Source organism: Populus alba, chromosome 9 (assembly GCF_005239225.2).
Source record: "Populus alba chromosome 9, ASM523922v2, whole genome shotgun sequence".
NCBI classification, from domain to species: Eukaryota; Viridiplantae; Streptophyta; class Magnoliopsida; order Malpighiales; family Salicaceae; genus Populus; species Populus alba.
Window position 1 is genome coordinate 12,341,085 of NC_133292.1, and position 23,314 is coordinate 12,364,398.

Here is a 23,314-nt window from a genome sequence, read left to right on the forward strand (position 1 = left end):
TCTCACGTTTTCCTCATTTTGCCAAAACACACTCTATTTATTTAACCCGATAAAACTTTTGTAGCCATCTCGAGCAGAAGGAACATGTTTTTGGGTTCTTTAACCCTAGCTCGAGCCTACCCTGTATCTGAATGGGCCGCCCAGACCAATTTGTCTACGTTAGGGTTTACTGGCAAGAAAACATCCATGGCCTCAGGGCTCTCGAGAAGAAACAGACTGGAATTCAAACGAGAGAATCAAATGAAGAGACGGTGGATAGACATGCTGAGCAGGTAAATAGATGAAGTCAACTACAACCAGACAGTTATTGATACAAAATTCAAACTCCATAAGAAGCCAGCCACTAGCAAACATAAATTACATGTTTTCTGTTTTCTTCTCCCCGATATACTTCTACTTAATGGGGACATGAACAGCCGGGCTCTGTGTGGTTGCCAGAGGCCAGCTTATGGCTGCGTTCCCATGTATCTACAGGTTCTGCTTCTGCATGAGGAATGTGACGAGGATGTTTCTCTCTCTTGTCTCCCTTGATCTGCTTTAGTGCATGCTTGAGAGCAGGCAATAAAGCCTCCACGCATTCTGCAACCGCATTAGGATTCCCAGGCATATTGATGATCTGAAAATATGGTTGAAAAGGCATGGATCAATGAAAACGATGGTGTACTGGAAATGATTTATGTCATCGAGTCCAGACCACACCGGGTCACTAATTTAGCGAAGGCAACTCAAGATGGGTATCAACAGTAATTTATGGCAAATCAAGAATTGTACTCAACAACATAATCGTCATGTCAAAACAATCTTGACTATTATTTTTAGCCGACAGTCCAACTTCCAGAGATAACTTCAACGTTGATTTGTAATTCTAACTATGAACTTTTGATTTTATTTCCCTGCTGCACGTTATTAATGTAACTTCTTTTCATAATCCCTGCGGTTGAAAAGTGTTTAAAGTTTGCCTACTGATAAATCCTAAATAAACGAACAACAAAATTAAATCCCTGATGATGGTTGGAGGCATTGCGAGAAAAGAAATAAAGAACAGAACATTGAGACGCTTCCCTTCCACACTATTGTTTAGAAGATTAACAATTTAAAAATGATTGTGACCTTACCAATGTTGAGCCTCTTATTCCTGCTGCAGATCGTGATAGCATAGCAAAAGGTGTCACCTGTATCAGATGAGGAAAGGGAAGTGAAAATTCTTGAGTAAATAGTGCTTCTGCAGCAGTAAGATCACAGCAATTTCACCAATGTCGGTGTTGTTAGCAGATTAATTTATGGCCAATTCTTATTGTACTTGTAGAATCTCATCGCAAACACAAACACAAACACACTCGCTAAAAAAATATAGTGTGAGAATTGGACTCACAAATGGAATGAGCATGATCTATTTTTTGCACTTACAATGTACAAATCAATGCTGCTTGGCTACATCTCCAAACACACAAAAGTTCTATCATTGAAGCAAAAATTAGATTAAACATAAGAAAGAAACCAAGAAAAGCATGAAAAAATGCATTGCTTTGAGTTTCCAATTTACACCACCATTTTCGGAGTAAATGAATAGCATACCTCATGGATTTAAACAGTAGTAATATATAAAAGAAGGCAGGTGTTATGGTACCTTTAAACTCTCTTGCATCATGACATATAGAAGGCCAGGTGTTTCCTTCTCAATTAACTCCTTGGTTGCTTCAGGAGTCACATCTCTCGGGGTAAAGCCAGTGCCACCTTCATTAAATAAAATAACATTAGAAAAGGGAGAAAAGGCTCCAGAAAAGAAGAAGGAAGAAGCAGTATTGTGATGCATTCAACTTAAGAATTTGGCGAGGTAAGGAATTATGAAGAGCCTCACCTAAGGTAAGAATGAGATCCATTCTATCAATATCACTCCATTTCTGCACAACAGCCTTGATTTTGCTCACATCATCTGGGACAACAGCTGTTGAAACTACTCTTGCTCCTAATTTTTCTGATGAGGAATTTACAACTGACACTGCCCTGGGGCCACTGCAAATGTCCAAACCCTTTTGAGATTATTCAACTTTCAGAGCTTAGATAAACCCAGGAACATAGAAATAGAAATAGAAATTCGTGATACTTATTTGAAATTCTAAACTCAATCAATTTAAACAAACAAATTTTGCCCGACAAGAAAAGGACAAACAGTCTAATTTCTCCGGAGTGGCAAAGCTAGGTTTCATAACAGCCCACACTTCAATCTTTTTGATATAACATCATAGACAAGCAAGTCAGTATCTAAAATCCACATCAAGGATATAATTTTACATCCCTTGTGAAAATCATAGTTGTGTACTCAGTTCAGTAACATATACATGTTCGAAAAGGAAGAAGGTTAGGGGTAAATAGTTCAAGATAACAAGTTCCAAGGATAGGGTGGAACCATAGGCATTGAGAATTAGTTGGGGCAAGAACAGGGACTTAAAGTTGAAATATCAGGAAGGGGATAAAATATGCATGGAAAAATATTAAGAGATGACTAAGATTTCAATGCAATGTGTTTTAGCAACTGAGAGAAACAAATCCAAGTTCCAACAGGCCTCAATGGCTTGAAATAATTGGAAAAGACCTTTTGGTTTTTGTGATTAGAAATGGATGGTTCTGAGTTGGTGGAAGTTTTTGTATTCATTTGATATCAATGAGGACAATAATCTACCGAGAAGTCTCGTGATCATTGTAGTTAGAAGGATCTGGACAGGAAAAGAAAAACTTTTTTTAAAAAAAGTCAGAAATCACTCCTTCCCAAAGCGGTTATGTTGTAGAATATGTTTGTGGCTTCCTCAAGGTTTTCTACTACAAAGGAATTTTTGCAAGTATATTTCCCAGATGTTAAGGAATGGGACACCATTTCACCTTTTTTATTCTATTCTTTCTCTTCTTGATTTGCAGATATATCTTATCCTCCTCTTTGTAGGTTTCAACTAAAGTCATCAAAACAACTTGCTGAGACAAGAGAATCCCATCAATATGGCTTGCAGACCTCGCAATTATTTAAAATACTGTTGCAAAGTACTCAATGCTTTCCATGTTAAACTCTGACAAGGAGCAATATTGACTTTGCTCTTTTGATTTAGCATCAATTAAGTGACCCTTCTGAAATAATTATTCAAAAAGGTGTATCTAGATGCATTAATACATACAATTTGAACCATCTGGGTGTGTTTGTTTACGTGGCCATGCCACGCTTTAAAAAAAAAAAATGATTTTTTTGCTTCAAATTAAATTTTTTTAGTGTTTTTTGATCGTTTTGATGTGCTGATGTAAAAAAAAAAAAAAAAAAAACATTATTTTAATACATTTGCAAACGAAAAACATTTTAAAAAGCAACCGCTATCACAATGCCAAACACTACCAGAGTGTCATTAAGTTTGGTTTGGCATATAGATCTGTTACCTTAAGATATTGATAAATATTCAATTTAAAACAAGTAATGAAACAGCCACAAGCATCTTGAATCTGTTCATTCACAAAAATTCATGAGGTAGGTGGTTACATATTCAAACAATGCAAATCACAATATTTGAATAATATGTTTTGTGATGGAAAGGAAACTAATAGCAGTGCTTAGTCTATCAAGTAAGTAACAGCTTCTGTGCAGTAGAACCTAAAAAGTTAGGAAAAAGCAGCATGTGATACCATACCTTCGATCAGGCCCAGCCCCTGATGCAACAGTGTCACTCACTGTTAAAATAGCAACTTTGAACTCACCATTCAAGGTCTCACCAGCAATTGTTTCTCTACAAGTATTTCTCTGTGCTGAAGAAGCTGCATCTGATGATAAGCCAACCTCACTACTAGAAGTACTAGTTAAATCTGAAATTATGATGGCCGAGACAGAAGTTCCGGCAGGAATAACACTGCCTGTTGCGGGCAACTCCAATAAAGCATTAGCTGATTTCATACTTAAAAGCCGACTGCTCATTTGATGACCAGTGCTCTCAGCAACAAATCTGATATCCACAAGAATGGGACACATTTTAATACAGTTGAGTCTTTCTTATACCGGGTAAACCAAATAACCCAGAGGAAGTCAGGAACAAGTTGGATCCAACTGAATCCCAACCCTCCAGGGCCCCACATCCAAAGGCAATATCTCTAACCAACATACCCAGGATTGCCTGATCCGTCATTGGCCTTCCATCTAATAATTGCACGATGAAATTCCGGTCGCACTGGATCTGCCTTTATGGACTGGTGAAGACAAGCCTGCACTCTGAGTAAGAGATAGTAAATTAGAATCTCATGGTCAAATCTATCACTCTAAATTGCAGTCCAACATTGAAACAAATTGCAATTGGAGTAAGTATGAGAAAAGAAGAGAAATGTTTTAGAAGTCTCAGCAACCTCAGAAGATGAGGATTTGCACATCCAGCAACAAGGCGGATGGCAGGGACTACAAAGAGATGGAAAGAAACTAAACAGCTCACTGGATTTCCAGGCAATCCAAAAGCCAGAATTTTCCCTGATGCAATATTGTCAGCTGGTTTCAAGTTGATTTCTGCAAATGTCAAAGGTTTCCCTGGCTTCATGCAAACCTGGAGATGATCAACATTAAAACAACTTGATGTAGAATTGATTGTAGCTTAACACTTATTTCTTCCAATTATCACCACTTAATCTGGACCTACTAAACCTCAGAACATATGTTTATAAAACAAAAAACTGCTGAAGTAAAATAATAAAAAAAAAGCATACAAATGCACACAAATTTACCTTGTTAAAATGTATGGTCCCTCTGTTTTCGAGCAATGGTTTCACAAAATCCCTGTCTCCCATGGAAACACCACCAGAAGTCAGAAGAATGTGAATCCCAGCAGAAAAGGCTTTATCCAGGATCCTCTCAAGTTCTTCCTTGTCATCTCGAGCAATTCCAAGGTCAAGAATCTTGCATTGCTGCTGTATTGCTGCTGCCAGTAACATAGCACGGTTGGAGTCCCTAATCTACATAGAGCTGAATAGGATAAATTTTTTAACTTAAGAAACACAAACCACATGGAAAATATTGTGCAACATTGACGGAAAACAAAGGGATCTGTCCATGAATTGGAATAAAAGATGGTCTTAATCATGCTAAATAGCCATCCTGCAACCAATTCTGATGAATCCAATATGGTAGTTTACTGGACTAACATCAATGGTAAGACACGGCAACTGCTCTCTGCAAAGTGCCTAAATATTTATGCTGCGAGGAAAAATAAGATAGCAACCCAGTTCTAAAAAAAGTCTCAAATCCATGAACCTATAAAATCATTTACAGTAAACAAAATCATTTTCAATCCAAAAGGTCCATTCTTTAAGTAGAATAATATATGAATCCACATGTTTTTGTGTTTAATTTATTTGCCATGGATCTGTTATTAAGTATGCAAAGAGAATAAGAGATTTCTCAATCTAAGAAATTTCAATTTACCTAAATCAGTCAGTAATTTACTTAAATTTTACATGATTTCAGTGAATTCGTTGTCCTAATGCATGGTCGTTATAGTCCATTTTCCCCTCCTTGCATTGAATTATCTTAGGCACTGCTGCGTATAGCTTCAACCACCGAGTTGAAGTTTCCAGAGAAATATAATACCTGGCCACGATTTAGAACACCTGTTGTTGGCTCCACGAGTTCATCCCCAGTAGAAAGCACCGCAATCGTAGGCATAGGATATACCTAAATGACAGCACAATCTCTCATATTCTGGATGAACATATTAATCAGTCATAAAAATGAGAAGCAAAACAATACCTTCACCATCATTGCACCAACAGTAGCAAGCAATCCAATCTCCGAAACACCTAATCTTTCTCCACATTTTAATACCACAGCATCTTTCTCAATGTCACATCCCTGCCAAAATACACTAGTTATTAACTAAAAAAATACATTTCTATGCGAATTTAAACCACAATGAAGCCACATTACAATTTACAGCCAATTCATTCCACGTAATGTTCGTACACATAATTCTAACCCTAATATTCGAAACCATACCACAGGACGAATATCAACGCCTTTGCGAGTCTGTACCGATATTTTCACTCGTTCAACCAAAGTGTCTTTGACCTTTCTGGTATCCTCAACCTGGACAACTGCATCTGCTCCATCAGGTATCGGTCCTAAAAACAAAATAATTAAAATTTGAACAAAAATACAAATAAAACCCATCACCGGATTCTGTTATCATAAAATTTACCTCCGGTAGTAACATAGGCAACGGTTCCGGGAGTTAAGGTAACACCAAGTCCATCATTTCCGGCTCTTGATTCTGTTATAACCGGATATTCTCCGGGTCCGTCTGATGCTATCACTGCATATCCATCCTTTAGAGAGAAAAAATATTAAAAAAAGAAAATTAATCGTTTTAAAAGTCTTATTTTATTAATTAATTAATGAAAACCTTGACTGAGGCAGGATAAGGAGGGAGAGGATCGGGGGCGCGAATATCTTCGGCGAGGACTTTGCCAAGAGCGTCGTGAAGTGGAACGGAGACAGGTGGCAGACGCTGAGCAACTTTGAGAATGGTTTGGAGAGCTTCCTCTGCTGATATCATCTTCGGATAGTGCTGATTCTGCGGCGGAGACCGTACACTAAAAACGATGGAGACGGCTGAGAGAGACGAGTGACAGAGGGCGAGAGAGAGCCAAGGACTGTTTTTTAAACACTTGCTTGAAGGATGAAATTCAATTGAATTTATAAATAAATTTAAATTTAATTTGGAATAAAATATTATATTATATTATATTATACTTGAAAATTAAATTAATAATTTTTTATTCAATAACTCTTGTATTTATTTCAAAATATTATTATTACATAGGTGGCTTGTGGTACATCGTGAACCAGGTTAAATTATCTCAACAGAGCAATGATAATTCGAGATAAATCTAATTGAATTTACTAAAACGTGACTTGGAATATAAAATAAAAATAAGTTGCAAAAATAAAAGTAAAAAAGAAATTGTTTGTTTTCAAGACCTAATAATATAATGTCAAATATATTAATAAAAATATATAATAAAAAAAAAATCTTGAGTCAACTCAGGCTAACTTAATAAACCCGCAACCTGTGATATGAGATCGGGATAAAAAAAAATTTCAAAAGAAGAACCTGGAAAAAAAAATTAACATAAAAAACTCAGGTTAATTTTACCAGCATGCTCTCGGAATAATCGAACATAAATAAAAATAAAATAACAAAGCTTAAGGATAAATAATTTAATGCAAAATAATGAAATTGAAAAAAAAACTTATAAAAAAACCAAGGAAAATAAAATTGAGTTAACTCGATTATCTTGCCACCCGTGGCATGAGATTGAGGTAAAAAAAATTATACTTATAAAATAAGGACCAGCAAAAAAGACCGAAGTTAAATAAAAGAACATTGAGAAAAAAATACAAATTAACCTGGGTTAGCTTGACCAACTTGCTCTCGAAATAACAAAACAATAAAAGATGTCAATAAATAACAAAGTTCAAGGTCAAATAATTTAATATAAAATAATAAAATTAAAAAAAATAAATCATTAAAATATAGAGAAAAACAATTCGAGTCAACTCAGATTAACTTGACCAATTTGCACCAAAACAAAAGAAGAACTGGATTTTTTAAGAAAAGCACTTGACAAAAAAGACTAGAGTTAAATTTTTTTAAAAATAAAAAACTTCATAAGAAAATATATGTTAGCCTGGGTTTACTTGACTAACTTGTACTCGGAATAACATTGCATAAAGAAGAGTGAGAAAACCATGTAGCTTAGGGATGAGATTGTAAAAAAACATTGTAAAAAAAATTGAGAAAACAAAATCTGAGTAAACCATAGTTAACTTGATTAACCTATTATTAAGGATATGAGATCAATATAACATAAAAAAAAAGGTGGAACAAACAATAAAGTTGGTGACTTGATAATAAAATGCCTAATCATGAATTTGAAAAAACCCATCAATTTTCAATAAATGATTGCATTGTTGGAAGGAACCATGAAAAAATAACAAAATAAAATATTCAACTATAAAACAATTAAAAATACAAACAATACAAACCAAATATGATATAAAAAATGAAAGAAAATAACTAGGGGAATTTTTTTAAAAAAAAACTAAAAATAAAATAAAAATTGAAAGAATTAAAACCAAAATTGGATATAAAATCAAATGAAATTAAATATTTAGGGACAAAATTGAGAAAAAAAGATAAATAAATAAAATAATAAGATCACAGCAATCAAAAGAGTCATGACCATATATAATTTAAGTCTTTAAGAAAACAAATGCAATAGAATAAGAAGGGATGAAATTGCAAAAAATAATAATCAATAAAAGTATAAACACACATAGATAGAGCAATCACAAGTAAATAGACCAGATCGGATTAAAAAATCAAATCGAATAAAATACTTATGAATGAAATTGAAAAAAATACTTAAAAAGTATTAAAAATTAAATAAACAACGATCATGATAAGGAGGGCCAGAATTGATCAAATCACAAACTAGAGGCCATAATTGTTGTTTTAAGTCATGTGTGAAGCTCTAACAAATGAGAGAGAGGAGTGAGAAAAAAAATAATTTTAAAAAAGGATTTATAAAAGACTGTATTTAAACTGGGTTTATCATAAAAACTAGCGGATTAGGTAATAAGACTGATATAACCATGTGAAGGGCAAACATGAAAAAATTACAAAGCATAATTTTAAATCATAAAAAAATAAAATTAAAACAACAAGCACTAAACCTTGCACATAAAATAATTGAAAGAAACTAGCCATGAATTAAATTGAAAAACAAAATAAATGAGGAAAATAATATAAAAAAAGAACAATAGAAAAAAAATAAGGACCAAAATCAGAAACCAAATAAAATTAAATTAAATTTTAAATGATGAAATAAGAAAAAAAACAATGCAAAGGATAAAACAATAGCAATAAAAAAATATAGAACCAGATCTTATATAAAAATGTAATGAAATTAATTAAGGAGAGATGAAATAAAAAAAAAACAATAAAAACAATAAAGAAAACAGATATAAAAAAAAACAATGACCAAATTCAAAACAAATAAAAACTAATGGAGACAACTGGTTTTTTAAATGCTTTGTACAAATACCAAGGCTTAAAAGAGAAAAAAAGAAAAGGATGAGAAAAAACATAATAGCCTCTGAACCGCTGCTATCATGACCACAAGTGCCTCTCCAGCAGTTGCGACACCACCTAACACGTCAAATAGGATGGCGGTCGGCAGGTTTTGGCTACCATAATACGTCCTATGCGCCTCTAGAACAGTGCACGGGACGTTGATATGCGGACGCTTGAACAACACGCATCAGCCTCTGCAATTGATTTGTTAATATTTTAACAATACAAATTATTGAACAGGACCCAATGACATGAATATTACAACAAAACTATTTTGCAGAGAAAAAAATATCCTCCCAAGCCAACCTTATTTTGTTAATCAAAGGTTATATATGTCATTTTACTATACAAAAATTGTGTAAAGACAAAAAAAACCCTATTTGCAAGACTAGCATTTTTTGAGCTAGAACAACACAAAAAGAAGAGAGAAAATACACAAAACCCCCTTGTATGAAAGGCTAATTTTTTAGCTTTCAAGGCAACAAGGTATTTTTACTTTATATTATAAGAAGTAAATGACTAAATTGCCCTTAATCAATTTAAAAGTAACACCTGAATCATCTAAAAAAGATGACTTTACTCTCACTTTCAAAGCAATTGTTAATTGCCATAAAGGATAAAATGGCCAATATACTGTTTGAATCCACATCGTTTCTCCTCACAATACTCAGTAAATAACTAAGCCTTTTTGGTTGTTTTTGTAATGAAATATAACTATTTTTTTTAAAATACAAATAGATTTATCTTACATTCATTTTTTATAAAAAAAAACTTTGAAAAATATATATTTGAGTATGGTGTTTGATAATTGGTATTGGGAGGTGGAAAGAAGTTTTGAGAAATATAACTACTGTTTTGTTATGTTTTTAATTTTTTTGTTTTAAATAATTTTTTTAATGAATCTAAAATATTGATTTTTTTTTAATATAGTTGAGTTTTTGTTGGTTTTCTTGTTTGGTTGGTCTGTTTTTTAGATTCTTAAAATCAAAATCAAACCAAATAAAGATGTTATTTTATATTTTTTAATTGATTTTTATGGTTTTTCTTTCCGGTTTAGTTTTATTAGTTAATTTTTTCTTGTATTTTTGGTTACTTTTTTTAAAAAAAATTCTTTTACATGTGGCTTTGTTTGGAAGTGTGGTTGTAGTTGCTTTTTAAAATATTTTTTATGCTTAAATACATTAAAATAATATTTTTTTAAAATTATTTTTAAGATCAACACATTAAAACTATTTAAAACATGTTAAAGAAATATTTTTTCAAAAAATTATTAAATTTATTAAAAACACTAATTAGATCGTGTTTCCAAAAACAGAGGTGGCCAGAATAATACAGGAAATTATCTTTAAAAGTGTTCATTCTTCGTTGTTAAACAGTTTTAAAATTGATTTTTGTATTAAATTAATATATATATATATATATTATAATTTGGATGTAAAAAAACAAAAAAAAAATAAAAAATATTTTAAAAAACAGTCTATTATAAAAATTATAAACAATATAAGAGTGTTTCATCATAAAAGTTCATGGGTAAATATGTTTTGAAAATATCATCTTAATGTATTTGACCACTGAAGAGTCATCGATGGCGGCTCATTAGAGGTGAGAAGCCATCACTCACGAACCTAGTTCTAAAGGCTAACGAGTTTACTAATGAATTTTTAAGTGATGTTCTTCTCCGAGCCTAATTAAATTAGCCTATAAGCATAAGAAAATTGACCCTGCCTCTTTATTAGTTAATTATGAAACATCTGTGACCCCACGATAAATAATCCTTCGGTAGAAATCCCACCTCGCTAGTTTGTTTAAAATTATTGTAGTATGTACTATGTGGTATTAAAATAATTTTATTTTTATTTTTTAAAAAATATTTTTGATATTAGCACAATAAAATAATTTAAAAATATAAAAAAATATTTTATTTTAAATATATATTTTTTTAATTTTTAAAAACACAATTTGCACTGTATTTTTAAATAAAATTTTAGTTCATTTGAGAACGAGTTGAAACTGTATTCTTTTTAATTTTTTAAAATTATTTTTAATATCAACATATTAAAAATAATTTTAAAAAATTAAAAAAAATATTTTAATATATTTTTAAATAAAAAATATTTTAAACCACAGTATTACAATTCTAAACGCACTTTTAATAACGTAAACAAGGTAACCGTTGCAACAAAAAAAAAAAACAACCGTCTTCAAAGTTAATAAACCTGCTTGGCATTTCATTAGACTAAAACTCTGGATAAGTTAATTTGAATTAATTTTAAAAAGCATTATTTTTTTTTTAAAATTAAAATAATATTATTTTATTTTTCTAAATCAAACAAGATTTCAAGCAAATCAAGAATTATATATACATGGAGCTCCAGTTAATTTTTATAAGCCCCGTTTGGATCGGATTAATTTTCAGGCCGGATTGGTGTAATAATATTGACTTTCTTACCATCATCCAACCAATAAACCACCACCACGTCACCAAAATCAATTTCCTTAAAGCCAGCAACAGTCATGTCCACCACCCCCTTTTATCCCCTCAACTAGAGTATTCTAGACCCTCCTCCTCCTCCTCCTCCTCCTCCCCTGTAAAATCCCCAGTCTCTCTGCAATCGTAAAAAAAGATACACCCTAATTTGCATGAACAACAATCTGTCAAGATGACCGAACCGAACCCACTGGTCTCACCTACAACCTCCCGGTCCGTAACCGAAACGGTAAACGGCTCTCACAAGTTCGTAATACAAGGCTATTCACTGGCGAAAGGAATGGGAGTAGGAAAACACATCGCGAGCGATAATTTTACGGTGGGAGGGTATCAATGGGCGATTTATTTTTACCCAGATGGGAAAAATCCGGAAGATCACTCAGCTTATGTGTCCGTTTTTATCGCGTTGGCTAGCGAGGGGACGGATGTTAGGGCTTTGTTTGAATTGACGCTTGTTGATCAGAGTGGGAAAGGAAAACATAAAGTTCATAGTCATTTTGATCGGTCGCTTGAGGGTGGGCCTTATACGTTGAAGTATCGCGGTAGTATGTGGTAATAAATTTGATTTTTGAGTTTAAATTTCGTGTTTTTTTGTTTTGTTTTGTTGATGTGGCAGCTTTGTGTTTTGTGTGTTTGATTGGTTTTTGTAGAAGTAATGGGTTTGCGTGAGGAGAATGATAGTTGATTGTTGCGATCACGTGTGGTAATTTAACTTGGTGTTGAAAAGAGCGCTTCTTTCTGTTAATGTGGGTGATGGTGTGTTTGTTTTTCGTGTGTTTGATTGGTTTTTGAGAGGGTTAGCTCTTGATATGTTGCATATGATTGGTTTTCTTAGAGTTTTTTTTATGTGATTAGCTTATGTGAGATGACAAGTAAGAATAATTGTGGTGTACAAGTTGTTTTTTCATGTAAAAATTTGGTTCTGGTTGGATTGTGTTACCTGGTTAAAATGGTGTATTGTTTTGTTATGTGGTTGATCGATTGCTTTTCGATGAAGTTTGATGAAATAGTTCTGTATAGAAATGCTCAAGTGACGCGTTAGGTGTTGTTGATGTTGAATAGCATTGTTCCTTGGTTGGGTTTATTTAATGAGGAAGAGGAGGAATAAATTGTGAGAGAGCATATAGATACTGCTCTAGTTTGTATTTATTCTGTAAATATGTTTGGAATTTCTGAAGCATTTTTTATGGTGATATTATGGGGTGTATATTGAATGCCTTTTGGTCTAACTGCTGATACTATTAATTATTCATGGTTGAATTTGTGCTATTGGTTAATCAGACATCATGTGATGTGTAAAATTTCTTTTCCTTTGGAGAGGATTTTTTTGTCGTATATTATAGAGCTAAAGGGCTAATTCCTATAAGTTTGCTGTTTAATGCTAGAGCTTGATGGTGTTCTTTGAATTGAAAAAAGTTACGTGTAAGGAGATCTTTAGTCAGTGTAGTCCAGGTTCTACACCTCTACTGAATTTGAAAGGATATTGTTTGTAATTCAGAACCTGTTCTTCACTCCATTAATTTTTAAGGTATAACTAATATCTGTGATTCTGTCTCCAATTCTCAAATCATAGAGGTCGTAGTAGTCATGGACCCATATTAAGATGGAAATGACAACTTTTACTTCTGTAACAACTCTGTGATTAGCATGCCTTCTGTAGAAATCACTCTTTAAGTATAGAAAGTACACACCAGATAACATAGACTGTTAAATGCTGCTTTACTCTTCTGAAAATTTAGGAACATTTTAGGGTGCTGAATATTCTCTCTCTTTACATTCCATTCTAGCTTATAAGGGTTAGTCTCATCAATGTTAATATCTACCTTGAAAAGATTTTCGAGAACTTATACAATTGAAAATGTAAAGCAGCTCTCTAATTGATGGACGTTTGGCATTGATGATTAGGTAAAGAAGAGCACCTTGAACTTGGGATGTTATTCCACTGTGATGTGGAGTTTGTGGTTGAGCATCTTACTTTGAGTTTGTTAGATAATCGAGGCCCTCCTATCCTGTCTTACTCTAAAACACTTTTGAAGTCTTTGGATCTGGTTTCTTTTGCATCCTGCTTTTCCTCAATTTAACTTTCTTGTTTTCTTTCTCTTTAATGGTTTTCATTCCTTTGATAATTATTTTTCTCCAGAGTGTTCCACTTTCTCTATGCATACTTTCTGTGAACAGGTGTTGAAGTTTAATAAACTGTCAGAAACAGAAAGCACTGATTGTGCACCTTTATGGTGCCAGGGCTCTATCTCAGCTTTCTAGTATGATTTTGGATAGCTTCAGCAATAGTCATGGCTAATCTTTTATTTTTGTTTCTTCTGCATTTATGTCATCTTCCTTGCATTGACTTGAGAGTTAAGACTAAAATTTTGATTCATTTTATTTAAGTGGCCCCTTTTTTTACCCTCTTCCCTGCTTTATCTCTATTATTTCCTTTGTACGTTTGCCTCCTGCCTGGTGTGGATATGTAAAATGTTCAATATATTTGAATTTCAACCTCCCCATTTTCCTGACTTTTGAGATATATATTTGAGACAGGCTAGGTCCTTATTTTGAAATGATTCAATGGCAACTTGTGGACTTAGATGTTTATACTGTCTTGTTTACTTTAATGTAGGGGTTACAAGCGATTTTTCAGACGAGCAATGCTTGAAACATCGGATTATCTTAAGGATGATTGCTTGAAAATTAATTGTACTGTTGGAGTAGTTGTTTCTGCAACAAATAGTTCCCAGTTAAACTCAATTCAGGTTCCAGAGTCTGATATAGGAACTCATTTTGGCATGCTGCTCGACAATATGGAAGGTTCAGATGTTATTTTTAACGTGGCAGGGGAAAAATTCCATGCTCATAAGTTGGTGTTGTCTGCCCGATCTCCTTTTTTTCGATGTAAATTTTTTGATGATGGTGTAGAGGAAGATGAACAAGAGATTGTCATTTCTGATCTAGAACCTGTGGTTTTCAAGGTGATTTTTGTTCCCATAAGATCGTATCTTTTAAAGGCATATTGGGTCAGGATTTGTGCTCTTGTTGGTTTTCTGTGTTTATTTATTTCCTTACGTGATTCCCTACAGGCTATGCTGCACTTCATATACCGAGATACTCTCACTGAAGATGTGGACATGGCAACTTCTAGCTCTTCTCCTGTCTGCTCCGTGTCTGAAACATTAACAACAAAGCTGCTAGCGGCAGCAGACAGGTATGGTCTGGACAGACTCAGACTGATGTGCGAGTCTCATCTCTGCAAGGATATATCTGTGAATTCTGTTTCCAGCATCCTTGCCTTGGCTGACTGTCATCATGCAACAGAGTTAAAAGCTGTTTGCCTAAAATTCGCTGCTGAAAACCTTGCAGGTAATTTCCAGTCTCCCCTTTTGAATTTCCCTTACCATTCATTATTTAGAGAATTGTATGACTGTCTAAATAAACAGTGTCAATTGAGGGTATAGGCTAAGGGCCTTTGTGAAATCCAGCTGTGAAGAACTGTAAAAAAATAAGTCCTCTGCATAAATATGTTGCCAAGTTATCACTTGATGGTGGTAGGAGAAGGGCCTCACATCAATCACATCAACCTTGTTTTGATGTAGCTTTGGAGGGCATAAATTAACTGCCTGGCAATCATGTTCCACTTCATACATCTGTGTAGCCAGGCAAAATTGTCTTAAATTCGCACATCTAAAATGTAGCTCTTCATAGTGTGCCCAACTTGTACGGAAAGATAATGAGGAATGAGGACAGAAGTAAATGATGTGGTATTTATGAGGGAAGCAAATGTTCCCACTGGAGTAATGTGTCGAGTTTTTCACATGAAACTTAAAAGCATCACATAATGCAAACTGTTGCAATTAACCACAGGTGTACATGATATATCTGTATCGCCTTTTATTCAAGAACTGCACAGTTAGAAATTTGAGATTTATAGATATGCCTCATTGTTCAATAAATGATGAATTGTTGGTGCTTGATACGGGTTTCTCATCTCCTTTGGGCATCATTACTGCAGCTGTAATGCGGTCAGATGGCTTTACCTACCTCAAGGAGAACTGCCCATCACTGCAATCAGAGTTACTGAAGACGGTGGCAGGTTGCGAGGAGGATTGCAGCAGTGAAGGTGGAAAGTCACGGAGTGTATGGGCCCAACTTTCAGATGGTTGTGACACCAATGGCCGTAGAGTCAGACAAAGAACCTAGTATCTGGAGATCCAGCTGATCTTTGTAAATGAGGGTGAAGACGGGAAAAAAAAAGGCAGAATAGAAAACAAAAAAACGCTGTGTAACATAGGAAGGCCTGCCATGTTTTTCAGTTTGAACTGGTGGTAGATTGCGGGTATGTATTGTAAGCTGTCATGTTGATATCCATAAGCTATGTTGTTTACTCAAGTTCTGAGTATGTATGGAACATGGCTTGTGAAATTTTCCCTTTCCTTTTTCCCTTTTAACATGCTAACAAATTCTGTGTTTCTCAAATAGAGAAACAACCTTCATTACTTGAAATTCCTTTCCTTTCTGCACTCTTTACTCCCATTTTCCATGTCTGGGCTATCGAGTAGGAGCACGAAGTGCACTTGTTGCCATGTCTGCCTAGAGCAGCTCTACCGAATGTACCCGTTCTGTGGCAGCCGGTGTGTTAGTTTCAATTCATGTTTGGTGTCTACTTTAAACCAAGTTTGCTGCATCGATTTATTTCAGGTCTCGGGGGATGGGAGAGATTCGAAAGTAACCAGCTTTCACCATTTAGCACAGTTATTGTCTTGCTGCTGCATGGAGCTCTAACTCTAATTATATATGAAGCAAGGTTCAAAAAAATCTAATTATTCACACGTCCGGCAGTAGTATTATAATTTTCCTTTTTCCTTAAAAAAAATAATCTTAAATATAGTTTTTCTTCTTCTTTTGTTGTTATATTAAAGAAAAGAAAAGAAAAACCCTTTGAAAATAGTCATAATAAATATTGGTCCAGCATGTAGTCTGTAGAGTCTTAGTCCGTAAAATATACCTCCTCGAAGCTCCTCTAGGCTTCCTGCTACATGCAAAGAACTCTTTCTCGAGGATCCATGGCCCATGTCCAATGCCCTAAATAAATCCATAATCGATCAATTCCATGCTCTTTTAATAAATATTCAAGGCCGGTGACCAAGTAAACCCTAGGCTAACCAAACAACCCTTGCTGGAAATACTTCCTCCCCAAGGAACTAAGCCTCCTGTATATATATATCATAATACCCCCAACTAATCACATAACATACCAAAATTAATCTTTAATTAGACGGAGTTTTCTTTAATTTTGTCTCCTCCATACATCCACATCCACAGTTTTTTGATATATCAAATTTATAGTGATTGCCGCTATGCTGCTTTGGTGCGGTTCATGCACCAGACGTTGCCCAACTTTTTGCCAAGAAGATTCCGTGTAAGTGTAATTACACAGGTTCTTATAATTATTGTTCTGCTCTTATTGACAAGGCTAAAGGAAATTAATTACTATGATTTTATTTAATGGACTGCACAGGTCATGTTCCATATGTGGTAAGGTTCTTAGCATGTTGAGTTGGCAATATGGAAGACTCGATACAAGAAATCCAAGATTTAAGAGAAGCTGCAGAGGTAGAAGAAAGAAGATACAAATAAACGATGATGAATCATGTGTTACTAATCAAGAAGCCTCTGTAAATATTGATCATGAAGCTTTATCGAGTACTGCTGAAAAGCCAGTTGTTAAGGTGAAGGATAAGGACGATGCTGTATCGGGTACTGCTGAAAAGCCAGCCCTTAAAGTGAAGGATAAGGATGATGCTGTATATATGGAGTGCTGCTGAAAAGCCAGTCCTCAAAGTGAAGGATGGTGGAGCAGATTAGAGGTGGGAAAGGAGGAGATGTTAATTATGAGCAAAATTTGGGACCTAATTCTTGATTCTTTTACTGGTTTTCAGAACAATTTTGATTTGTTTAAAGAGTACGGCCGGCTTGACCAATTAAATTGTGGATTATCATTAATTTGTTTGTTTGTTGCTTCTTAATTTTTATTATGAGCAGCGGATTATCAACTCAGGAGAATATTTTTATTCAAATTATATTATTTTTATTTTATTTCTTCTAGAGTCTACTCAAGCTAATGTGACTACATCAATCAAGTTACAGGTTAATATTGCCAGATTAGTTAAATTTTACTGAATCAATCTTTTTTAATTTAATTTAAAATTTATAATAAATTAAATTTTAAATAATAAGTTTTTTGAATTAACCTCTCAAGTTAAACTGAGATTAACCATTGTACTTTTAAACACTACAAAATAAATAAATAAATATGAATTACCTTTTCATTTTTCAGCCCTTTTTAATAAGGGAGAAGATGGACCAATTCCCGTTGCTTTTTAATGAAAAGCTTGTGAACTGCATCCCAAAAAGTTGAAAGTATTTTCCCATAAAAAAAAACAAAATTGAAGAAAAAAGGAAGAAAAACAGATGGAATAATCGAATAAGATGGGTGTAAGCACGTAAAGACAGTCAACTAGAACAGAACATTCTTGTACAGTGGCACATGCATTGACCTTAATTAAAGATTGCTTCATCTTTCCATCTATTATATGCCCCAAAAGTCACGATTTCTAAAAAAGGTTGTCATTTATCAGCTAAAGCTAGTCACAATCATAAATAACCTGGCCAATCTAGCTATAATTCTAAATCCTTTGTCAGGTTCTAGAATTATGCAATAATATTAAACGTGTGTTTGTTTTCGTAGATAAGATTATTTTTAAAGGTTTTTTAATTGATTTTCACTTAAAAAAATGTAAAATTATTATTTTTTAATCTTTTTACATTGATTTTAATGTATTGATGCAAAAAATTTAATTTTCTTTTTAAAAACATCATTTTAAATGCATTTTTAATTAAAAAATACTTTTAAAAAACCAGCCCCAGTGTTATGAATGCTCCCAGTGCAACATAAACTTCACCTCATCTTTATCGACATTGTAGATATATATCATTTGAGCTGACTGGAAAAAGAAAGAAAGAAAGGAGGCGAGGACTATATGGAGCTGCCATGGAATGGGAGCCTATATTGAACTCACATTGAGATGACTATATATATATATATTTCTTTTAGATAAATCTAGGGAATCAAATGTGTTTTTTTTTTTAATTGTAGCATTTAGTTACTGTTTCAATATAAAAAAAATCAAGATAATTTATATTTTAAAAATATATAAATTCAATAATTTTATTTTGTCTCGTAAGGGCAGGAGTTAAGGCCTAGAAACAGCATCTATCCCTGACCACTAATCCTAATTAACTCACAGCCCAAGTTAAGATTCCAGTCAACGAAATCAATTCATTCAAGTTGATAATCCCCCTTTCTGCATAAATTCTTGCGGAACTTTTAAGAGGGATATAATCTGGAGGAATATTTCCCATTATGGGCATTCAGATAATGTAATGTTGAGTTGCATAAAACGCAATGAAATCGGAGAAATCCTCAAGAATATAGAGCATTATAAAAGTGATATTTTCTATTCTTTCATGGCCTATAAATAAAGACTTCGACATGTAGAATTGGCATTGCATTTGTAGCGCGCGCACATATATATATATATATGAATTGAGAGAAGAGAGGTCTAACATGAAGATCAGAGCCTTGCGTGGAAGCCAAGGATGACTTGCCTGAGCATTTCAGGAAGGTTTCTATATGAAAGCTTCTTGTTAGTTTTGCAGGAAGTCAACCTTGGCTTCCCTGTAGTCTCTTCTTTCTCGTGCTATGCCTTTCTATTCTTCCATAGCAAGATCAAAAACATATAAAGGGTATGCATTCAGACATTAACTTGATCGATGCATTACGTTGTTCAACATATTATTTTGCAGAATCCGTCAAGGTTTACATTATATTCTTTGATTCAATGGCAAATTATAACACTGGTTTTTTTTTTTTTATTATTATTTCATTAAACTTATTGTAAATATTACGAGCATAAGTATTTTGTTGCGATATACTGTAGTTTTTTTAAAAGATAGTGATTATTAAATATCAAATCCATATCTTTCTTTTTCACGGATAAAAAACCTAAAGCTTTGTGATCTACATCTCATAAAAAAAACAATTAATTCAAACTCGTCAAAAAAAAAAGGGGGTCTTAGTTTGCTTGTCATTCATGGACAAGGGCATAGATGACGTGTCAAAAGTACAGTTTTTCATGCTCCAGCAAACGCTCGTTGGTGAATTAAGGATATATACTTGACAAAATGAGATGAGTGAGAGAGAGGGGGTTGTAATTTCATCAATGAACAATTTTTATTTATGCTCCAAAGAAGAGCGCAATGAACTCTGTAATATATTACAAAACCTCCTCCTCGTTTTCTTCTCCAGTGAACTCGGTAGCCAGCTTTTGAGAATGGCAAGCCAGAAATACAGAGAAATCCAATAGGAATGCTGGTGGGCAACTAACAATTTTTCAACGAAAACATTAGGAAAGCAGCAGCAACACAAAATTTTAAGTTAGAATTTGCAACCCAGAAGAAAAAATCATGATCATAGCTAGCATTGGTCAACACTTGGGAAGATCAGATGGTGGAGGAGGGAGCTTCTGACTGGGAAGCGTTCCATCCAAGACAATCCATGCCATCCTTAACCCCCAGCTCAAATGGACATCAAAGTGGCAGTGCATAAACCATACTCCTGCGTCACAACACATTAATTATGTCGATATGATTAAGAAAACGTTAGTAGAATAAATGAAAATCCTAAAAATAACAGAGTGAAAAAGGAAAGGGCATGCTTTAACTTATTGATTATTATTGTTATGATCATTATTATTATTATTATCATTATTGTTAAGAAATAGTGCTACGAACCTGGATTGTCTGCATGAAAACGAATTGCCACCCAACCAGCAGTAGGCACACCAACAGTGTTCCTTTCAACAGGATCAACAAGGTTAAAGTTCTTGGGGTCATTATTTGGATCAAAATTTCCAAACCCTTCTCCAACAACATAGAAATTGAAGCCATGAAGATGGAGAGGGTGGCTCTCAGCACCGAAAATGCTAGTGCCCTGCATCACTACCTCCACACTTGTGTTAAATGGTAGCACTACAAGCTTGGTACCATTGGCCACAAGAGTATTATTTGGTGGGGTCCCTGTGTAGTTGAATGGATGGAGAGGAAAGCTTGGGAAACCAGAGGTGTAAACCCCATTTGATTTTTTGAAAAAATAGGATTGAAGGAGTGCTGATGAAGGGAGAGCCATGGAGATGTTGTTAACAGAAGCTGCAAATTTCGTGCCATTAGGCCCTTGACATGTCTGGTTTTTTGGGCACGGGCTGTTTCCCAGACCAACTGTGAAGAAAAATTTCTTGTCTACTGTTTGAGGGACATTAACCGGGAATCGAGAATTAGCCAGACTGCGAAGTTTTCTTGTGAAATTCGTGACGGCATTTGTAGCATTAATCGGAGGAAGGGTTGGTTTGAAAGCTGTCGAATTTGAAGAAGTTTCATACTCGAGTATCCCTGCAACAGTTGTGTTGTCAAATGTGCCTTGGCCAGTAAAGTATGGTCTTGCTAACATGTAGAATGATGCATTGGGGGCAATGGGTTTGGTCTTCAGAAGAACATTTGTGGTCTGTCCTGGTGTGATAACCAAAAGGTTGGTCTCAAAAGGCTTCGCGTAAGTAGCATCCACTTCAACAACGGTGAAGGTGTGGTTTGCAATGCTGAAAAAGAGGTCATCATTGAGTGCAGCATTGATCAATCGGAGAAGATACGTCTTTCCTGGCTTCACCTTTAGCTTGTATGTATCTGCAAGTTATAAACATATGATACAAAAATAAATGTCCTAGTGCGTGTGTGTAAAATAAGCTTCCAAGTATCAATTGGGTGATATGATCACTTACTATTTTCTGAGCAATTGTACAATGGACCTGGAAGTCCATTAAAGGTGTAGGCTTCAGAGACATTTGGCCCCCCTCCTGTCTGTAAAGCCTGGCTAATCACTGCCTCAGTATCAGCGTTGAACCACTCTCCTGTGGTTTATTCAATCAAAAACCTTTTTAATTAGCTTGTTTGACTTTGCAGAAGATAACAGCCGGTGATTAAAATAACTGAATTATTTAGAATATTTGTAAAAATCCTAGAAGATACAAATAAAAGGTAAAAAAGAAGAAGAGTAAATTAAATAATTACCCAGCATGATAGTCACTTCCTTGTGGGGTTTGGCAAATGGGTAAGAAACGTTGCGCTTAGGGAGGATGATAAGGGGTCCATAGACAGAAGCTCTAAGCCATGAGAGGTGAGCATGCCAGAAGAGAGTTCCTCTTTGTCCTGTAATAGTGAAGTTGTAAACATAAGTCTGGTTTGTCTGAATAGGGCATTGCGTGATGTATGCTGGTCCATCTGCCCATCCACTTTGAAGTTGTCGAATTCCATGCCTGTTCAATTCAATTCATTTCATCACCAAAAGTAGACGTAAATAATTACCACCAAATATAGATATAATTTAACTACATGTCATTGTTAATCAATCCATGAATAACAGTGCCATACAGCAGAAAACTCGATCACTTTCATACCAATGGATGCTGATATTATTTGGAACATGATTGACCACCTTCACCACTAAACGGTCACCTTCTCTGGCAACTACGCGAGGCCCCGGGAACTTCCCATTAACAGTCACCATGCTCTTAGTGTGGCACAGCCGGGTGACATTTGTCAGTTTTATCTGAAAGAAAATTACAATTCACAAATGTTACTTGCATGCATATGAACATATATGATGATGATGAGCTAGCTAGCCAGACAAAAGCATATGATTAAATGCTTAGCTGAGTGTTAGCATACGCAAAGTACACACACACACACACACACGTACGTTGAACTTGTAGTGCCTCGTAATGCCTGCATGCTTTGCACCGGCAACCTCAGGAAAGGCCCAGAGGCAGCTCATAGCAAAGAGTAGAATTGTCAGAAGAATTTCTGGCGATGCAGGGACTGAAGCACCCATGCTTTACGTACCAAAAGTGAAGTTAAATTTGCTACTTGGTAGAAAGATGGATGGAGAAAGGAGCTAGGTGATATTGGTGAAGCTCCAAACTTTGCTTCTCTTACTGGAATTATATGATCATTAGACCCAGTGGAGGGTGTTTATATAGGCAATAGCTTATAGTTAGAGTAGTAGTGTCTGGTTGATTAGGTAATCGGATGTCTCAGATATGACAAAAAAGAGAGAGAGAGAGAGAGTCACCTACTGTCGGTTCATGTTTGATTTGGAGTGTAATCAAAGTCAATTAATTAGCTAATTTTACCTGTGCTTTAGCTTTAGTTTGAATAGTATGGTGGACGGTTGCATGCCTCAACTTGTTAATTACATAAATATTTACCATTATTGGTTAATCGAAAGACATGTCAGCATGGCATTTATTTTCCTTCTTCGTAAGTAACCCTTTTTATTGAAAACTCCTCTCGTAGAAAATTTTCCTCAAAAAACTATAAACAAATCGCATGCTTGTAAATGAAATTTGACTTATTATATATGACCACATCAAGTGATGAAATGTATCTTCCACCAAAAAAGCTCGAGAATATGAGGGATGCGAAAGCTTGTCATATCATGCCAAAACCTATATATGTTCCAATTAGGATATATTTACGTATCTGTAAATAAAAATGGGAACCTCTATATGTCTTATTCAGC

At 34.5% G+C, this 23,314-nt stretch overlaps 3 protein-coding genes across 5 annotated transcripts; 1 reads left to right on the plus strand and 2 right to left on the minus strand.

The window, feature by feature from the left end:
* Positions 1 to 238: 238 nt before the first annotated feature.
* On the minus strand, positions 239 to 6,679 carry LOC118032411 (molybdopterin biosynthesis protein CNX1). Its single transcript, XM_035037121.2, has 13 exons — positions 6,411 to 6,679; positions 6,207 to 6,333; positions 6,005 to 6,129; positions 5,759 to 5,860; positions 5,600 to 5,683; positions 4,738 to 4,965; positions 4,369 to 4,559; positions 4,133 to 4,237; positions 3,666 to 3,974; positions 1,859 to 2,013; positions 1,628 to 1,734; positions 1,116 to 1,172; positions 239 to 616 (listed from the first exon to the last, which is right to left on the minus strand). Exons 1-13 carry the CDS (start codon positions 6,561 to 6,563, stop codon positions 398 to 400), a joined length of 1,962 nt encoding a protein of 653 aa, XP_034893012.1. The 5' UTR covers positions 6,564 to 6,679; the 3' UTR covers positions 239 to 397.
* Positions 6,680 to 11,664: 4,985 nt separating this feature from the next.
* Positions 11,665 to 16,071, plus strand: LOC118032410 (BTB/POZ and MATH domain-containing protein 4). 3 transcript variants are annotated; one of them, XM_035037119.2, is made up of 4 exons: positions 11,665 to 12,183; positions 14,252 to 14,600; positions 14,709 to 14,988; positions 15,638 to 16,071. In XM_035037119.2, the coding sequence occupies exons 1-4, from the start codon at positions 11,807 to 11,809 to the stop codon at positions 15,823 to 15,825; spliced, it is 1,194 nt and encodes a 397-aa protein (XP_034893010.1). In that variant the 5' UTR covers positions 11,665 to 11,806; the 3' UTR covers positions 15,826 to 16,071. The 3 variants fall into 3 exon arrangements, with proteins under 3 accessions (XP_034893010.1, XP_034893008.1, XP_034893009.1); XM_035037118.2 differs by having other exon boundaries at positions 11,666 to 12,186; XM_035037117.2 differs by having other exon boundaries at positions 11,665 to 12,186; positions 14,252 to 14,988.
* Positions 16,072 to 19,899: 3,828 nt separating this feature from the next.
* Positions 19,900 to 22,723, minus strand: LOC118032409 (laccase-2). Its single transcript, XM_035037116.2, has 6 exons — positions 22,493 to 22,723; positions 22,191 to 22,342; positions 21,805 to 22,049; positions 21,516 to 21,644; positions 20,479 to 21,420; positions 19,900 to 20,302 (listed from the first exon to the last, which is right to left on the minus strand). Exons 1-6 carry the CDS (start codon positions 22,622 to 22,624, stop codon positions 20,172 to 20,174), a joined length of 1,731 nt encoding a protein of 576 aa, XP_034893007.1. The 5' UTR covers positions 22,625 to 22,723; the 3' UTR covers positions 19,900 to 20,171.
* Positions 22,724 to 23,314: the final 591 nt, after the last annotated feature.